Source organism: Dipteris shenzhenensis, chromosome 18 (assembly GCF_047967505.1).
Source record: "Dipteris shenzhenensis isolate YYH24624 ecotype China chromosome 18, Dip_SZ_1.0, whole genome shotgun sequence".
In the NCBI taxonomy this organism is placed as follows: Eukaryota; Viridiplantae; Streptophyta; class Polypodiopsida; order Gleicheniales; family Dipteridaceae; genus Dipteris; species Dipteris shenzhenensis.
Genome location: NC_141613.1, coordinates 21,076,125 through 21,095,290, shown reverse-complemented (window position 1 = coordinate 21,095,290; position 19,166 = coordinate 21,076,125). Strand labels below are relative to the sequence as shown.

General features: G+C 47.3%; 1 protein-coding gene across 2 annotated transcripts in view; it reads left to right on the top strand.

Annotated features, from left to right (window-relative positions):
* Positions 1-477: 477 nt before the first annotated feature.
* The window catches only part of LOC147890940 (hexokinase-1 protein), a 43,217-nt gene continuing 24,528 nt past the window's right edge, over positions 478-19,166 (top strand). Inside the window, exon 1 of one of the 2 annotated variants that reach the window (XM_087389976.1) lies at positions 478-851. In XM_087389976.1, coding sequence (XP_087246102.1) covers positions 750-851 — 102 coding nt within the window. In that variant the 5' untranslated portion in view covers positions 478-749. The remainder of the gene's footprint in view (positions 852-19,166) is intronic. The other variant, XM_087389975.1, reaches the window with a different exon arrangement.

Sequence of the window (19,166 nt, the reverse complement as noted above, 5' to 3'; positions counted from 1 at the left end):
AAATCTACTCGGTTTGAACGAAAAATGAAACGATGATAGCTATGAGTTTCCGCGTGGAGGATTGTGAAGAGGATGATTAATCTACGCGCTAATCTTACTCGGAAGTTGGCTTGCAAGTTGCAACGCATGGTGAGTGGAAATCTTTGCAAACCTAAGATGATGATTAATCTACACTCGATTGCAAAAACGGACGTGAAGCAATTGTAAGCTAAGGAATGACACATCGCACAACAGCACGAAAGTAGGAATGACACGTGCCATAGCATGCACGACGCCAATGGCCAAATTACATGTCCTTCGGTCCCTGAAAAAAATACAATACAAAATAAATTTTCTTTTCAAAACGAGGAGAACCTTAACTAAGGGCTCCCATGGCAGGCCAAAAATTGCCTTTTCATGAATTTATCCTACACAAATTGCCTGTTAATAGCCAAGGCCCTTAGTGCTCTCTCTTTTTCATCCAAAAGACTTGCTTTACCTACAAGGAGGTGGCAGTTGTGAGGAGGAATTAGGGTGTTTACAGACTAGCGTACTATGGGCGCGGCCCACATATAATGGCCCACACATAATGGACGGGCAAGATTGCCTGCCCACAACCAGCCCACTCCTCAAATGCATTGAAAGTGTAAACACCCTTAGGCACTCCTTTTAGGGGGAAGTTGGCAATTCGCCTTGTGTGTAGGATTGCACCTCGCTTAAGCAGAGCTGACAGGAGTGCTTCATTTTCCTGAGATTCATCGCTTGTGACGATGCAGCAGAAGGAATCTAAGAGGAATCCTGAGGCGGATATCCCGCTAGAGCGTCCTTTAAAACCACACCGATGCAACGACCGATTAGAAGATTTTGTTCAGGTTCGTCCTTGCTTACAGTGCTCAAAGTTTGCGCCTTGTTACTGGACCAAGAGCTGGCATTTGCCCCTCTGTAATGCAAGGTCTTGTTAGGAGACATTTCGCTTTGATTTAGCGTTGTCATTTTTCTTTAACACGCTCTGATTCGAGAAATACCAACATGAAGTTTTCCGCCCCCAAATTTTCATGATCTCTTGCCCTCCCAGTTGCTGCTTTGACCATTTTCTCTGTGAAACAAGTCCGAGATGGAGATTGGTGGTTTCTTTGCACTAAGCGGCTGCCAAACTCAGCTAATTCTACTTCCGGAGAACGTTGTTCGACTATGTGAGCTGAGAAACTCCCCTTAACTGCGAGTGTGGGAGAACGAACTAGCTATGCTCCTGAAAGAGGCTGCCCAACTTCAACCTTGATGCTGTCCAAACCCTGCTGAGATGTTACGTGGAGATGACCCCTTCAATCGCGATCTGTTGGAGCTGATGTACAGCTGCCTCTGGACCTAGATGGGCGCAGCACAATGTGCTGGAGCTGAGGCTGGGGGGCTGGAACTGAATGTCAAAGAAGGGGCAGCAAAGCCCCTTTGCATTGGTGCATGTGATGCTGTCATAAGCCTTCTCAAAGTCCAAGAGAAGGACTATGATAGGCTAAGACTCTTCCTTACCCAATCGACTGTGTTCCAAAAGGTGAAGATGTTGTCTAGGATGCGTTCTTGAACAAAACTTATCTGAGTATCATGGATGATACCGGCAAGATGGGGATACAACCGCAGGCTCAAGACCTTAGCTAAGATCTTGCAAAGTGGTATCTAGAAATCTCTGAATCGCTATTGCTGTCCAGGTGGCCTAACTATCTTGGGTGGGCAAGACCGGCTGCTGTCAGACATCTGCTATGGCTTGCTGTCCCCCCTCCTCCTGTAAAAATACATCAGGGATCTGCACCTCCTTTTGAGGGAGTCCACGAGGGGTGCTGCTGTAAGCAAAACACGATCATGATTGGATCTGAATGACGGTTAAAGGTTGACTGGTCAAAAGCTGACCGTTCAAAGGCTGATTGGTCATCCTGACCTTGCCTTATATAAAGGGCTCCTTGGGCCCTTTTCAGGTATTCAGTTCTGCCAGCGTCTCCTAAGTTCCAGCCCCCCTCCTGCAGCCCTGAAGAGCCTCAGCGTCTGCCCCGATTCAGCCCCTCCTTGGTCGCGATTGGTGGCTGCAGACTCCCGCAGCAAGCAGCAGGGATTGGATAGCATATTGTCGAGGTTTAAGCAGTCTGTTAGCAAGAAAGACCAGTAGTAAACTGGGCTGATGAAAGATAACAAGCCCAAGAAGACCCCATGAAAGACATCTAAGGAAGGCATTGCCGCTGGCTACTTATAGCTCGATGAATAGAAATGGTACTAATCTGAATACCGTTGTTTCTTTTGCCATCAGGTCGCAGGACAGGGCAAAAGAAATTGTCCCAAGTGGTTAGCTGAGAAGGCTGCCAAGACACCGGCTTCGACCGTCACTTTTGTGGTGGCCGCTCCAGCCCCTTTAGCATCCGCAACTAATTCGTTGAACTCAGTTCCTTCTGTGGTGTTCGAAGGTACCAAGGAGGGAGACCTCGATGACTGAAGAAGGCTCTTATCCGGGCCTAGGGTATAACCAAAGGGCAGCGTTTTATTGTCCCTTTTTGTGTGGGCAGCTTAGAAGATGCCATCTCCACACAATTTGTCAAGAAAACGGGGTGCACTGTGATACCTCATGATGTTGCCGTGGACGGGCTCACACCCATATTATGGATAGAGATCATGCATAAGGCCATTCGTTTTTCATTCACAATTCGGAAGGCCTCATTCCAGCAGGATTTCTTTCTTACACCTTTGCTAGGGTGTGACTTGATCTTAGGCATATAGTGGTTCCGTGAACTTTCGCCGGTCACCGATTGGCGGCAGGATATCTTCACCATCATTGAAGGTCTTTATTGAACAGGTTATTCCATTGATTTCTCACATTCAGGCAGGTTGTGCTATTGTCACAGGCATCCACAAGCCTGTGGCCATGCTGGACTGCCATGCAGGCAGCCAGCGCCGCCATTGCAACACAGGCAGCACGTGGACTGCCATGTTGGCAACCACGCTAGCAGGCTGTTGACAGATCAACAGCGTAGGCGAGAGCAGTTGTAGGTGGCGTTGGAGCTGACATGTGGCAGCGATGATGTCAAACAGTGAGCGCTGAGTGCCGCTGCAGCAAGTACAGGTCGGTGCAGCCTCTACAAGTCGGTGCAGTAGGTCAGCTAGTCGATGGAGCAGATTGAAGCAGTTAGTCATTTTCCAAGCCCAAAGGGCCCTATAAAAGGCAGCTCCTTGGTCTCTCATTTCTCTTCCACCTTTGGGCCTTCACAGTCGAGCAAGGTAGCCTTGGATCCACAGGGATCATCCAGTGAGGATTCACCTCCTCTCTACAGTTCTAGTTTCCATTACAGTTTTGTAGTGAGGGTTTTATCCCTTCATAGAGTTGTATTCAGCCCTTTGGGCATTCATTCATTCAGTTATATATATTCCCTCGTTGAAGGCCCTCTATTCTCTCCCTCTTGATTCTCTCACTCACATCCACAGCATCACTTGTGTATTGAGTGCATCATTCTCCCAGTTCAGCTAGCAGTGAGCAGGAGAGAAGTTAGTCTATCTCCCATTACATTGGTATCAGAGCTTCAGTTTTCTTTCCTAAGATAGGGAGGCAGTTTAGGGACAACCCACATTGTTTAGATGCAGTAAGGACACCATGGGCGCCAGTGAGTAGTCCAACACAGGAGGGGAGGAGGGATTCTGTTCTTACCCCCTACCACCACAGAACCCTGTAGATACTTCTAGGTTTGCCATGACAACCATGTTGCAGACTTTGATGCAGATGCAGCAACAACAGTCAAAATACGAAAAGATCGTGAGCAGACCACGAGAGAACACGTGAAGGCTACTCGGGAGGCAAAAGAAGAACACGATTGGGAGGCTCAAGAGGCCAGGGAACATAGATAGCGTACCGCTCGAGAAGAGAAGGAAGAACGTTCAACGGGAACATACCAATTGAGAAGAGAAGAAAGAGCGGGACCTGCAGCTCCTCATTTCTCTACTCCAACGAACCAAGGGTGAAAAGGAGAGACTTCCAGCTCCAGTCAAGCCTTCTTTTCTGGGGAAGCTCAACTTCACACGGTATGATGGTAAGAGGAACCCTTAGTGTGACTTTGTAGCTCAATTAGTTCAAAAGTTATTTTTCAGTGATGCCTACGAACGACGACGAGCGGTGCATCCTAGCATCCATGCGCCTTACAGGCGAGGCTGTCACCTGGTGGCTCAAGTTGTAGAAGGACCACTATGATGCAAACGAGGAGACCTCTTTATAACTGGACGAAATCCATGAAAGATCTTCGATTACGATTCCTGCCACCCAAGTACCTGGACAGGCTCCAGAGTCGGTTCTACAAGCTACGCCTGGGGGGACACCGAGTCGGTGAATCATAATGCCAATTAATTCACTTAGGTGTTCATACAGTTGCAACTGGAGGACAATCAGAAGCTGAGCAAGTTTCTTGATGGGTTGCGATCAGACATCCAGTGGTACCTCCGTGGTTTTCGGCCACGGGACTATGAGAGTGCATACGAGCTTGCTTGCTCAGAACTTTGAGCTCATGCACAAGGGTCAAGAACCCAAACAGATCAACAGTAAGAAGCCCCGGATTCCGCTGCTCTTGATGGAGGGGAGAAATCTGGCATGGGACAACATAAGAAAAATTGGATGGCAAAAGAGGCCATGGAGGGTACTTGGACGCAGCAGCCCGAGCCACCTATGCTGAACAAAACCATTGCTTCTTTTGCCATGAGCAGGGGCACAAAAAGCAGGATTGCCCGCATTTTAAGAAGCTTCATGCAGATGGAGCCACGCCAGGTGGTTCTTCTACAGCTTTGACTCAAGCCGATACAAACTCATTGGTTATAGAGGAAATCAAAGATCAGCAGGAGGGGGTCTCTCAACAGTGTCTCGCTATATTCAAGTTCTATGGCCAGATTGTCCTTATTCTGAAAGATTCTGGGAGTTTCGAGGACATCATTCTACCAAAGCTGCTCAGTGAGCCAGGTTGACTCTCACCCCCTCAGATACCATCGCCCTGAATGGGGCATTCACATGACAGCAGGTGGAGACTTTGAAGATAGGAAGATGGATGGATACACGTACTTTCAAGGTAGCACCAACTCTGGCAGTGGACATCATCTTGGGAGCCTGATGGTGGCACCAGTTCCAAGTTTGTCCAGACTATTAGAACGATGGTTTAGACCTCAAAATTCTAGATCACGGGGGTAAGTTCCCTTTGATTTCCCCGATCCAGATGGCACGCGAGATCCGCAAGGAAGGAGAGGCGTACATAGTCTATGTCAATGCGACCAGTGTAGAAGTTCCAGCCAGAACCCCCGAATAGGAAGCTTTGCTTTAGGAGTACTAGGACATTTTCCTCACATCAAGCCTTCCTCCAACCTTACCACTGAGTCAGCTCTTGCCTCTGGATCATCACCCCCTGCAAGCATCCTTACTGTCTTAGCAAGACAATGGAGGAGATTGAGCAGTAGCTAGAGGAGTTGTTACACAGTGGCTTCATCTGCCCCAAAACTTCACCGTATGTAGCTCCGATCCTTTTCGTCAAGAAGGACAACTCAGCTCGGATGTGTGCGGATTACTGCACACTGAACAAGCCAACCATCAAGGGCAGGTTCCCCATGCCGAGGATCGACTTTATCTTGGAGTGCCTGAACAGAGCCAAGATGTTCTCAAAGATTGATCTCGAGTGGATATCATAATATCCGAATTCATGAGCCGGATATCTAGAAGACGGCCTTCCGCACAGATAAAGCCCAGCATGAGTTCGTGGTGATGCCCTTCGGCCTTACAGGGGCACCCGCGTCCTTCAACCGTATGATGCTCTGGATCTCCAAAGCGATTGATAAGAGTGTCTTTGTGTTTCTAGACGACATTCTAACATTCTCAAAGGCTCCAACACAACATGTGAAGCATGTGCAGCAGGTTCTCCAACTTCTGAAGGACAACCAGTTGTACATTGGCAAGAAAAGCAGTTTCTTCTTGGAAGAAGTACATTACTTGGGATACATCATCACTCCAACAGGTGCTCGCCTTGACCCAACCAAGGTGAAAGTTATAGTGGAGTGGGAGGTGCCTACCACAGCTCAGGTTCGGATGTTTATGGGCATTTGCCAGGCATACACGTAACATTTCAAGGACTTGGCAAAAATTGTAGTCCCCATCACCAACCTTTTATAGGGAGTAAAAGCCAAGAAGTAGCCTATCACCTTTACTTTAGCAGCTCTTTTGGAAGCAGTCATCACAGCACTGTGCCTAGCATTGGCACAATGGAATCAACCTTTCAATGTATGGACCGATGCAAATGATTATGCCATTGGACCAGTTCTCGAGTAGAACGGTCACCCAGTCGCATTCGAGGGACGCAAGTTGATTCTAGTAGAGACAGATAGTCAATCTATGACAATGATTTATGTGTAGTCATCCATGCCCCCCAAGAAATGGAAACATTTTCTATATGGTCAGGATTTCACCATCCACAAAGATCATCAAGCCTTGCGGTGGCTTTAGACCATGCCCGTTGCTCAGTGGCTTGATCGCTAGATTAGATGGAGCCAAAAGGAATGGTCACCTCTATTTCCATAGTACAGGAGACCTCTATAGCAAAGATGCACAAATGGATACAAATTTCTAGACACGGTACAAAGTCATGTTGGACACATGCCCAAGCGACTATGCCATACATGACGGGCGGTTGTTCTTCAAAGGACGCCTTTTTGTGTTGCCCCCATCCCGTGCTACCATCCTCTATGATATGCACGATTCTCCAGCAAGCAGACACAGAGGAGTTGTAGGCACTCTCAAGAAGATCGAGCGCAAACTTTTTTGGCCTCATTTATGTAGTGATGTTCATTAGTATGTATCTCATTGCCAAGTGTGCCAGCAAGTGAAGGTATCCCATATGAAGCTACGCAGATTACTCTAGCCCCTTGAGATTCCGGATCAGCCCTTTCAGCAAATTAGCATGGATTTTGTTATGGACCTTCCACGAGTTATTGGTATCAGGAACATGTAAACTACTCGGTGCTTTCTATCAATTCAGACAACGGATTTTGCAGAGGCGTTTGAATGAGATGATTGCGAGTTGCCAAACACATATACTTGAACTTAAGAGTTTGCAATTAAGCTGGAATTAAGACTTATACAGCTTAAACACAAAGTGACATCATTGGAAAATGCAATATGATTGAGGGGCCAAGACGGGTCCCCTCCCTTATCCAGGCTCACTTTATTCTTGAAAATGGAGATACAAGACTAAGGTGCAATGCACCTTCCAAATTGATGAACTCAGTGAAAACCTAGGACCTAGATACAAGACTCAAGAGCATATGTGCAAGGTAGACAACAAAAAGGAGGACTTCAAGCTCAGGTTTCAACTCTTGGCTTGCCCAATCCACAAGGAAGAAGCCTGCAACAATCACCACTTACATCCAACATTAGAGACAAGCACTAGTTTCTAGAAAGATAGTAGAAACAACATGAAATAGTGCTGTAAATGAGATAAACTTGACAATCCAGGCTCCCTTCGTGACTTGACCCTTTTGTAGATGAAGTCCTTGATGCCTCTGAAGCTACCTTGGGTGAGGAGAGTGTGGAAATGGGGCTGGAATGAGAACAGCTTAGAAAAACAGCCTATAGGCTAGAGAGAGAAAGCTTTTATGGAGTGATAGCTGTAGAGAGAGAGTGCCAATGCTGATCCCAAAGGAGGGGATGTAAGAGAGGAGCTGCTGCTGTTCCAGAGGTGCACAGAAAGGCAGATTTCTGCAAGGGAAATGGGCTGGAACAGTAGAGAGAGAAATTTTGCAGTAGAGAGAGAAAGACTGCAGCAGGAGAGAGAAAGGGGCTGTGGCTGCTCCAGGCTAGGAGAAGGAGAGAGGATGCTGCTGCTGTTCTAGAAGAGCTGGGAGGTGGCAGATTTCTGGAGAGGAGGGGCTGGAACTGTAGAGAGAGAATGTGTTGTTGTAGAGAGAGAGTGCTGCTGAGGTGAGAGAATGGCTTGGGGAGAAGCTGGCTGCACCCAAGGAGCTGGAAAGGTTCTGCTGCATCATCCCAAAGGAGGGAGAAGAAAAGTGACGAATTTTTCATGTGAGGAATGAAGGGGAGAGGCCTTCTTTTATAGGCTCAGCCCCCCCCCCCCAGGCCTAGAGTGGAAGGTGGACACTTGTCCCAGGTTTTTGGTGGGCTGCCATCCCAAAGAGGACAGCCCACAACTTGCCCCAAATCTACCAGATTAGGGACTTGGCCTGCATGCCCTGCCACTTGCCATGCATGCTGCCACATGTGTGGGACAGGTGGACTGACCTGCCAGATCAGATTCCATGTGGCAGTCTGCCACGTGTCAGCTGCCACGTGTCACTCCCAAAAACCCTAAAATTCCAAAGTTGTTAGAATTCAATTCTGATCGCACCCACGGGTTCCTAACAGCTTAGACTATCTATTGACGTACTCTAAGGTCATAATTGAGCCATACTGAGCTCATTTGTTTGTCGTCTTATCTTGTATCTCCATTACTCTTGGCATGCTGCCAGGCCCACACCCAAAGCTCAGGGAACATTCTCTTGAATGGTTCCTAGGTCGGTATGCACTAGGTCGGTATGCAATCTGTGCATTTGATTGGTCCCATGTTTGGGTACTCAGGTGGGGTGTGGTTTCCAGATGTCCCTCTCAAAGAGAGGCCATCACTCTTGTGGGTCACTAATGCCAATAACCCCAAGCAAGGGGGTCCACCCTCAAATGCTAGACCTAGTCCCCATTGTCCGGAACTGAACAGTAGGAAAACATTTCATTTCTTAATAAGCATACTATTGAAAAACAAAAAGAAATAGTACCAAGCAAGTGGATACATGTTGAAGCAGGATGACATTCCCTCCGTCTTTCATTCGGTTGTCCGCAACTGAAATGCTTCCTCATAAGCATCCAGGATTTCAGGACACTCCTGAAATGTAGCTCTGTCCACCCATTGGGCATCGGTGGATGGGAGCCCTCTGAACTTCAAAAGGTACATTTTGCGAGTCGTGCCTCGACATCCCGTAGTGAAGTTATGCAAAATAATTTGCTCTGGGATCAACAAGATCTCAATGTCCTCTACTTCAGGTGCATCGTCCAGTGTGGGCTCTTGAGGTGGTTCCCCAATGAAGGGTTTCACCAAGCTTACGTGGAAGACATTGTGGATCTTCCAATGCTCTGGAAGTCTCAATCGGACTGAGACATCATTTATTACCTGCAACACCTGAAAAGGACCATAATATCGAAAGGATAGCTTGAAGTAGATGCGCTTTTTGCCCACTTTGGTTTTTAACCGGGCTTTCTCAAATTTCAATAAGACCCATTGCCTTCTTTCACTGCAAACGCCCTCCGTCTTTTATTTGCAGCTGCTCTTTGTTTCTCCTGTTTTTGGCAGCTTGAGGGCATTCGTAGAACTTGTGGCCTCGATCGCCACACTTGAAACACCGCCCTTCAGAGTAATACTTTTGCTTCTGTTGTGGAGACAATGAGCTGAAAGTGCGGGCTGCTTTCTTCGAAGGAGGCTGGCTGGCTGACTTTTGCTCTTTTGGTGCGTCCTTTGCTGTCTCCTTACCCTTTTGTTCCTTGGAAGAGGTTTTCGGGACTTCCGCTTGTTGTTGCTGCCATTCCGCTTGTTGGAGAAAGATTGTTTCTTCTCCACCTTCAAGGCGATGTTGATGGTGTCTTCGAGAGAAGTAGGAGTGGCAATGTCCACCTCATGCTGAACGATATACCGTAGGCCAGCAAAGAACTTCCTTTGCTGCTCTTTTTTATCCTTCCTACTGAATGCTTGAACTTTTAACAAAGTATCCCAAAAACGATCAACATACTCACTGACTTTCTCTTCTTGGCGTTGGCGGAGGATGTCCCACTGCACCATTGTATCTCTCTTAAACTCCTTAGGCAGGACGTGCCTCATCAAGTTCTTCTTGAAGTGCTTCCAGGTGTGGGCTTGCTGTCCAGTGTTGACCATAGCTGCCCACCAGAGTGAAGCACGGTCTTGCATGTGCAGGACAGCAAACCGGATCTTCGCCTTGTCTTCGTACTCGTCCCCCTCAAAGAAATACTCGAGGTCTCGGATCCAGGCCAGCAAGACCTCGGGCTTGTCCTCTCCCTTGTACTTGGTAAACTTGAAGAGCTTATCTCCAAGAGGTACCTTATGCTTTGCATACCTTCGTCTCTGTGGACGTCTCGAAGGAGATGGACTCCGATGACGCTGTCTATCTCAAGGAGGGGAAGAAGAGGATGTTCTTCCCTCCTTGTTGGAGTTGGTGTTGTCCGCACGGCCTCTTCCTTGGGATTAGGGCCCTATGTCATGAGTTTCTACTTGGCTGCTTTCCAGCACTTGAACCTGTTGAGCAATGTTTGCCAAGAGAGCACTCAACTCATGCAGGTTAGGAGGAGGGTCAGGTCCATTGGCTACCATGATGACAAGATGACTCAATGAAGGAGAGACTCAACAAGAGAAAGCACAGAGTACAGGACCATTGCCTAAGCTCTGATACCAATGTAAACTACTCGGTGCTTTCTATCAATTCAGACAACGGATTTTGCAGAGGCGTTTGAATGAGATGATTGCGAGTTGCCAAACACATATACTTGAACTTAAGAGTTTGCAATTAAGCTGGAATTAAGACTTATACAGCTTAAACACAAAGTGACATCATTGGGAAATGCAATATGATTGAGGGGCCAAGACGGCCCCCCCCCTTATCCAGGCTCACTTTATTCTTGAAAATGGAGATACAAGACCAAGGTGCAATGCACTTTCCAAACTGATGAACTCAGTGAAAACCTAGGACCTAGATACAAGACTCAAGAGCATATGTGCAAGGTAGACAACAAAAAGGAGGACTTCAAGCTCAGGTTTCAACTCTTGGCTTGCCCAATCCACAAGGAAGAAGCCTGCAATAATCACCACTTACATCCAACATTACTACTTTCTGGAAAGATAGTAGAAACAACATGAAATAGTACTGTAAATGAGATAAACTTGACAATACAGGCTCCCTTCGTGACTTGATCCTTTTGTAGATGAAGTCCTTGATGCCTCTGAAGCTACCTTGGGTGAGGAGAGTGTGGAAATGGGGCTGGAATGAGAACAGCTTAGAAAAACAGCCTGTAGGCTAGAGAGAGAAAGCTTTTATGGAGTGATAGCTGTAGAGAGAGAGTGCCAATGCTGATCCCAAAGGAGGGGATGTAAGAGAGGAGCTGCTGCTGTTCCAGAGGTGCACAGAAAGGCAGATTTCTGCAAGGGAAATGGGCTGGAACAGTAGAGAGAGAAATTTTGCAGTAGAGAGAGAAAGACTGCAGCAGGAGAGAGAAAGGGGCTGTGGCTGCTCCAGGCTAGGAGAAGGAGAGAGGATGCTGCTGCTGTTCCAGAAGAGCTGAGAGGTGGCAGATTTTTGGAGAGGAGGGGCTGGAACTGTAGAGAGAGAATGTGCTGTTGTAGAGAGAGAAAGTGCTGCTGAGGTGAGAGAATGGCCTGGGGAGAAGCTGGCTGCACCCAAGGAGCTGGAGAGGTTCTGCTACATCATCCAAAAGGAGGGAGAAGAAAAGTGACGAATTTTTCATGTGAGGAATGAAGGGGAGAGGCCTTCTTTTATAGGCTCAGCCCCCCCCCCCCCCCCCAGGCCTAGAGTAGATTTTTGGTGGGCTGCAGTCCCAAAGAGGACAGCCCACAACCTGCCCCAAATCTACCAGATTTGGGACCAAACACTTGGCCTACATGCCCTGCCACTTGCCATGCATGCTGCCACATGTGTGGGACAGGTGGACTGACCTGCCAGCTCAGATTCCATGTGGCAGTCTGCCACGTGTCACTCCCAAAAACCCTAAAATTCCAAAGTTGTCAGAATTCACCCTAAAATTCCAAAGTTGTCAGAATTCAATTCTGATCGCACCCACGGGTTCCTAACAGCTTAGACTATCTATTGACGTACTCTAAGGTCATAATTGAGCCATACTGAGCTCATTTGTTTGTCGTCTTATCTTGTATCTCCATTACTCTTGACATGCTGCCAGGCCCACACCCAAAGCTCAGGGAACATTCTCTTGAATGGTTCCTAGGTCGGTATGCAATTTGTGCATTTGATTGGTCCCATGTTTGGGTACTCAGGTGGGGTGTGGTTTCCAGATGTCCCTCTCAAAGAGAGGCCATCACTCTTGTGGGTCACTAATGCCCATAACCCCAAGCAAGGGGGTCCACCCTCAAATGCTAGACCTAGTCCCCATTGTCCGTAACTAAACAATAGGAAAACATTTTATTTCTTAATAAGCATACTATTGAAAAACAAAAAGAAATAGTACCAAGCAAGTGGATATATGTTGAAGCAGGATGACAGAACACCAGGTGCTTGACCATTGTGGGCAGGTTTAGCAAGCTTGTCATGCTTATTCCATGCAAGGGTACCATCGATGCACATGACACAACTCAACTTTTTCTTAGATGGTGGTATCCGATGTGTGGCATGCCCCATATCATTGTATCCGATAGGGATTCCAAATTCACCAGTCATTTTTGGAGAGTCCTGCTCGACAACTTTGGTACCAAAATCAGTTTCTTACGTTCCCAACAGGGTTCCATAGAGGAACATGAGCCTCCAAGAAACCCCTACCAAGGGAGGAAAAACAATCCTTCTTTAGTTCACTAGGTCCAACTAGTGTGTGACCAGCAGGTCCCAAAAGAACTGCAGTCTTAGAAACATCAGTCATGAGGAGAGCAACTCCCTGAAAAGCTGCTGAAATGCAGTCGGCTAGATGCGAGAGCCGTGGAGATGGTAGGGGGGCTGAGGATGGGGGGTGGCGAGTAGAGGCAGATAGGCAGGGTGGGGGGGGTGCGCTAGTAGGAGCTTGAGCAGGGAGATCTGCCTTCAAAACACTAGTTCCAGTGATTGCTCTACCATGAGACCCTTAAGAGCAAGGACGACAGTCGATGGAACAGAGACGCCAGGGAGCTGGGTGTGCCGTTGGAACAACTAGAGGGAATCCATCGTGTGATGCCATCGTTGAAGACCACCACAGGTACTGTCAAAGAAGCCCCCGCTTGGCGTGAACCGCCTCAGCACGATCATTGGAATCCTAGAACTGTTGCTTCTAGGCCACACGTGCTAGGTTCACTCCTTTGGTCGAGAACTGGTACATTGGGTCATTTGGTTTTACAACAATCCGACTGCTGGTACTGGTACATCACTCTCACAGAAGGTACCTTGAACGATAATCCATTTGATGGTGCCACTGGTGCAAGGTCTGCTCCCTTGCATGGGCACCCGTATCTCGGAGCTAGATAGTCCCCTTTAAAGCCCCCTCTCAAGTCCAAACTGGTACATGATTGCCAGAGCGATGAACTTCAGTGCTCCAATTACAATGGGCATATAACAACTCACAAGGATCAATCAACTGTGTCTTGAATCTCGCACTGGCAATTTGCTGACCCATCCGGATCTCGAGCAGCTCATCAGACAATAACTGCAGAAGAACACTAAGAGACCCCCTCTGGATCTGCCAAGTCATACCGTCCAAATGAAAGACACACTGCTAACATACAGCCACCTAAGTCAGCGTGAACAACTCCTCGTGGCTCGAGGTCCTGCTTGAAAGCTTGCCTCGATAAATGACTCCCTTCCCCTTGCACCTGATTGGCAGGTCCCGCTGCCACAAACAAGCAAACAATCCTCCATCTGGATCGGAAAGCCTGTTGGTAGCTCTTGCTCCGTGCTACTAGAAGGTTGGAGTATATGTCGTCGTAGCAGTAACACTATTGGCCAACTGGTTACTGGCCCCGTCAACATTCTGTTGGGGGACACTGTCGCCAATAAGGACCTTTCTAGCCACGTCGGTTACACGTACAGGATGCCTTGAGTGCTTCTCGTTCCTCAACTATCAACTGCTTTCTACCTTTCTGCTCAGCTACCAAAGCCTCAGGCTGACTCTCATAGGTACGATCTACAAACCATGCCTCTTGGTCGAGCACCATCGGGACCAATTCCTCCCAGGTCAACTCATTCATCCTACCACTGGTGATCAAGGACGAATAGAAGGCCCCATACTAGGATGATAACTGGAACAGTAGAGTGATGGCCATGTCCTCGGATGATATTTGCTTCCCTGCCTGGAGGATCTCCTGCTGAAGTTCTTGTAACTTGTTGATGTGGTCCTGCATCAATGACGACTTCTTGGGATCCAACGACCGCATCTTGACATCTAGGGAAACCCTCTTCATGGGAGAGGTTCGATTCTACATGGACACCAAATGCTCCCATATACTCTCGGCCACTGTGATGTGCTTCACATGATTAATCACCTCAGGAGTACGGCTAAGAAAAATGAACGATCTTACCCTTTCATTGACACGTTTTCAGAGTTGAGACAGGGTCTCGGCCTCCTTGTGTCTCAGGATGCCAAAGTCCTTTGCAAGGGGATCTGGTCTGCCAACACCTACCAAGATGAAATCTGCCAGATCGTATGACTATAACACAGACTCCATCATCACCCGCCAGATGCCGTAATTGAGCCCATCCAATTGCCGGCCAACCAGGAACGTGGGCAATACTGGCATTTTTGTCTTGTTCTCTGCCATCTCAGACAAAGTCGCTGTGTCGGAGTGAAGAGGAAGCTGAACTGAAAGAGAAGATGGATGGGATAGAAGGGAACAGAAGGTTGAAGAAGGAAGGGGGCTGGAGAAGAGGATAAAGGGGCTGCTGGGCACCTGAACAGTCCACTCCTCGCACACGCTCCTCCTCGAAGACACCTCTGAACAACACTCTAAACCTCCTCTCTGTATGCTGGCTCAACACTCCCTCTGCTCCTTAGGTCTCAAGCGAAACGTGGCTCTGATACCATGTGAGAAGTGCAGGGAAATGAACGAGAGAGAGAGAGAGAGAGAGAGAGAGAGAGAGAGCCAACCTCACACACACGTAACAAGAAAGGAGAGAGAGATGAGAGAAACTGCAAGTGATCTCAGGCCAAAACCCCACAGCCAGCTGGGGAAAACCCCTGCTATAGATGCTCAACCTGCTCCACAATGAGATGCTGAACACACAAGTGGGGGGGGGGCGATACATAGCCCCAGCCCCCTAGTCGGTCAGCATGAGGAAGGACCAACCAGCCTGCTGTTGTGGGCTGACCCCTATAGCTCTACATAAGGGGCTGAGCAGGCACCATAGGGAGGGCTGTGCCCTCTGCCCTCCAGCCGACTAGCAAGGGGCCTATGGCCGACCCTCCCTGCCCTGTATACAGGGCTGGCAGTCAGCCCTACTGCACATCTGGGAGCCGACCCCCTCTGCCCTAGAACCTGCCACATAGGAGGCTGCTACGCAGCCATCTTGAGGCTGCCAAGTTGACCAGCAAGTCGGACCACCACAGCAGGACCAGCCTCTGCTGGGGCCTACAAAACTGCCCATGGAGCTGCCTACAAGGGCACCTCCACTGGCACACAAAGGGCGCCTCCACAGCCAGCCACTATGGCGTGAATATGGGCCAACACAGGGCGAATACCTACCCTCACGGGGGGGGGGGGGGTGCACCCATAACACAGGCCCTCACTCATCTACCCTAACCTCTCACTGGGCAGCCACACCCACAAGCAAGGCCCTCTCTATTATGCTCTAGCTGAGATAGCATGACCTCGGAAAGATCGGTGGGCATTTTCTCTTAGAGGACCGACTTCTGTAATATTTTATGTGCGTAAATAAAATGGTCAAGGGAAGTAACTGCCAAGGTCCTAGGTGAGGGTGTATTGGCATCGACTAGGTGGTTCTGAGTGCTAAGGCGTAGGTGCACCTAAATGTGTAAAAATGCCAAGGGGCAAGTGTGTTAATTGTGCCCCAAGAGAGGGGTAAATGGTGTACCAAGTGAAAGGTCTAAAATGATGACATGTGGCATGAGGGAACCATCTAGGGAACTGAGGGCTTGTGGATAGGCATGAGGAAATGAAATTATGTATCTTTGTGAGCATTTGAGGAAAGCTAGTCTTTATGTAAAGAAGAAGAAAACTATATTGTGTATGGTTAGACTTGAATATTTAGGATTCATAATTACTCCAGAGGGGGTCGAAATGGATCCAAAGAAAGTGGCTGCGATACTGACTTGGCCAATCCCTCAGAGTTTGACCGCTTTGCGATCATTCTTGGGATTTGTCCAATTTTATCGAAGGCATATCAAAGGATATTCCGAAATAGTATCGCCATTGATTGATCTGACCTCAGATAAAATACATTTTATATGGGGACAGAATCAACAAGAAAGTTTTAACACCATAAAACAAGCTGTGGTCACAGGACCGGTGTTAAAAATAGTTGATCCCTAGAAACCGTTGTTCCTGGAAACCGATGCAAGTGGCATTGCGGTAGGAGCAGTTCTCCTCCAAGAGGGAAGGCCAGTAGCCTTTGAAAGCAAGAAGCTTTCTCCTTCTCAAAGAGATTGTCCAACTCATGGATTAGAGTTGTATGCTGTTGTCCATACTTGAAAACATGGAGCATTATTTGTATGGATCAAAGTTTTATGTGGATGTTGATCATGATACTCTGAAATATTTTTGTAAACAGCCTGACTTGAGAGGCCGCCAAGCTAGGTGGGCAGAACTCATGCAAGAGTTTAATTTGACGATTCGGTACCGAAGAGGAAAAGATAATAAAGTTGCTGATACGTTGTCACGCATTATGCATAACATGAGTTTCACGGTATTAGAGAGTGCTCTAATGGCCAAGATTAGAGAAACTCAAAAGGTGGACGAGTTTGTTTAGAGCCTATGGCCTAAGGCTCATGTGTTAAAACCCAGGGAAAAGGATGACCTGGCATCCAGAAAAGGCCAAACTTATGCAAGATATACCATAAGGGATGGTATGCTGAAAAGAAATGGCAAGGTAGTAGTACCTAATCAGAATGATCTCAGGCACAGAGTCATTCGACAGTGCCATCATAGCCCATGTGCGGGACATCTAGGAGTCCAGAAGACATGATCTCGTGAAGCGAGATTTCTTTTGGCCAAAGATGAAAAAGCATATTCATGAATATGTGACACGTTGTTTTTCGTGTCAGGTAAGTAAGGCAGAGCGGGTGAAGCCACCCGGCCTTTTACAGCCCTTAGAGGTACCACTAAGTAAGTGGGAGAGCATTTCCATGGACTTTATTGTAGGGCTGCCTACGACACAAGGTGGATATGATTCTATCCTTGTGGTGGTTGATCGTCTTACCAAGATGGCTCACTTCATTCCAACTAGAGAATCTGTTAGTGTCCCAGTGGCGGATTTGTTTATTAGACATATATTTCGTCTGCATGGATTACCCAAATCCATAGTGTCAGATAGAGATGTCAAATTTACCTGTCATTTTTGGACTGCGGTATTTGAGACACTAAGGACTGAGTTGGGAATGAGTAGTGGGGATCATCCAAAAACGGATGGTCAGACAGAAAGAAACAACCAAATTTTAGAGGATATGCTTAGAGCATATGTGTCATTGAGGCAACATACATGGGACAAGTGGTTGCCATTGTTGGAGTTTGCCTACAATGATAGAAAACATTCCTCTACAGGGTTCAGTCCGTTTGAACTGAACTATGGTTATAGGCCAGCGAATCCAACTATAGTTGGAATACCTCAGAAAGTGCTTAGTGCCGTGAACTGTGTGGTTCAGATGCGGGAGATGCTAGCACTTGCGACAGCTAACATCCGCCAAGCTATGGATAGAGCTAAGGCGTATGCGGATGAAAACAGATCCACTAGAGAATTTAAGGAAGGAGAAAAAGTTTTTCTCAGAGTTCCTTCGCACTTTAAGTCTTTGACTGTAGGAGAGTGTGCTAAGTTATCACCTCGATATTGTGGGCCATGGTTAATTCTAAAAAGAATAGGCAAGGTAGCCTATAAATTAGAATTGCCACCGGGGTGTAAGGTGCACCCAGTGTTTCATGTTTCTCGGTTAAAGAAATTTTTGCATACTGGTGACTCACTAATCGAAGGTGTTGTTTTGTTTCAGGAGATAGAGGATAATGCAAGATGCAAACCAACAAGAATCTTGGACCGAGGAACAATGCAAGTGCGCAATCAGAAGATACCCACGGTGTTGGTTACATGGCATGGTCTACCTCTATCAGAAGCTACCTAGGAATCCGTATACCAGTTACGGAGTGTTCCCAGATTTTATCATCGAGGACGCTGATGCTTGAAGAGGGAAGGAATGTTATGCTCTAGCCGAGATAGCATGACCTCGGAAAGATCGGTGGGCATTTTCTCGTAGATGACCGACTTTTATAATATTTTATGTGCGTAAATAAAATGGTCAAGGGAAGTAACTGCCAAGGTCCTAGGTGAGGGTGTATTGGCATCGACTAGGTGGTTTTGAGTGCTAAGGCCTAGGTGCACCTAAATGTGTAAAAATGCCAAGGGGCAAGTGTGTTAATTGTGCCCCAAGAGAGGGGTAAATGGTGTACCAAGTGAAAGGTCTAAAATGATGACATGTGGCATGAGGGAACCATCTAGGGAACTGAGGGCTTGTGGATAGGCATGAGGAAATGAAATTACGTATCTTTGTGAGGATGCCATCCATGAGATAGGTTGGGAGGATATTCGTGATGCCTACGCTTGTGAATTTCATTCGTGAATCGTCTGAAAGAATGAGAGATTAGTTAGTGTATGTATCACTCTCTCTCTAGGTGACTTCAGGAGATGTTGACCTCTAACAACTTTATGAAGATGGATCCAACTTATAGTCTGTCCTATTTTAATCTGTATCTGTTTTCAAAGGGGGCAAAAGGATGATCATTATGCTTTATGTGGATGGCTTAATCATCCTTGATGATAATAATAGTCTAGTAGACATTAGACAGCTTCACGTGTCACGAGAAGTAGTCGCTTGAGATTTTGAAAAGATTCAAAATGGAGCACCATATAGAGGCGATGACCTCTACGGAGGTTGGAGCTAGTTTGATCGACTTGACCAATACCAACCAGACATCTGTTTGTCAATGACGTTACATCCTCTCATCCCAAGCCAAGAATGACTCTTGCCATGAGTGTAGCTAGGTATTCTAGAAGTACATGCATTTATGGGACCACATATTGGACAACTACCACCTTGGGTGGGTATTGTGATTTAGATTGGGCTGGAGGTTGGGTTACTAGATGTCCTACTACAAGTAATTTTTATTGTTGGGGTCAATAGTCATCTCTTGGCTTAGCAAATGTAACCAATCATGGCTCTT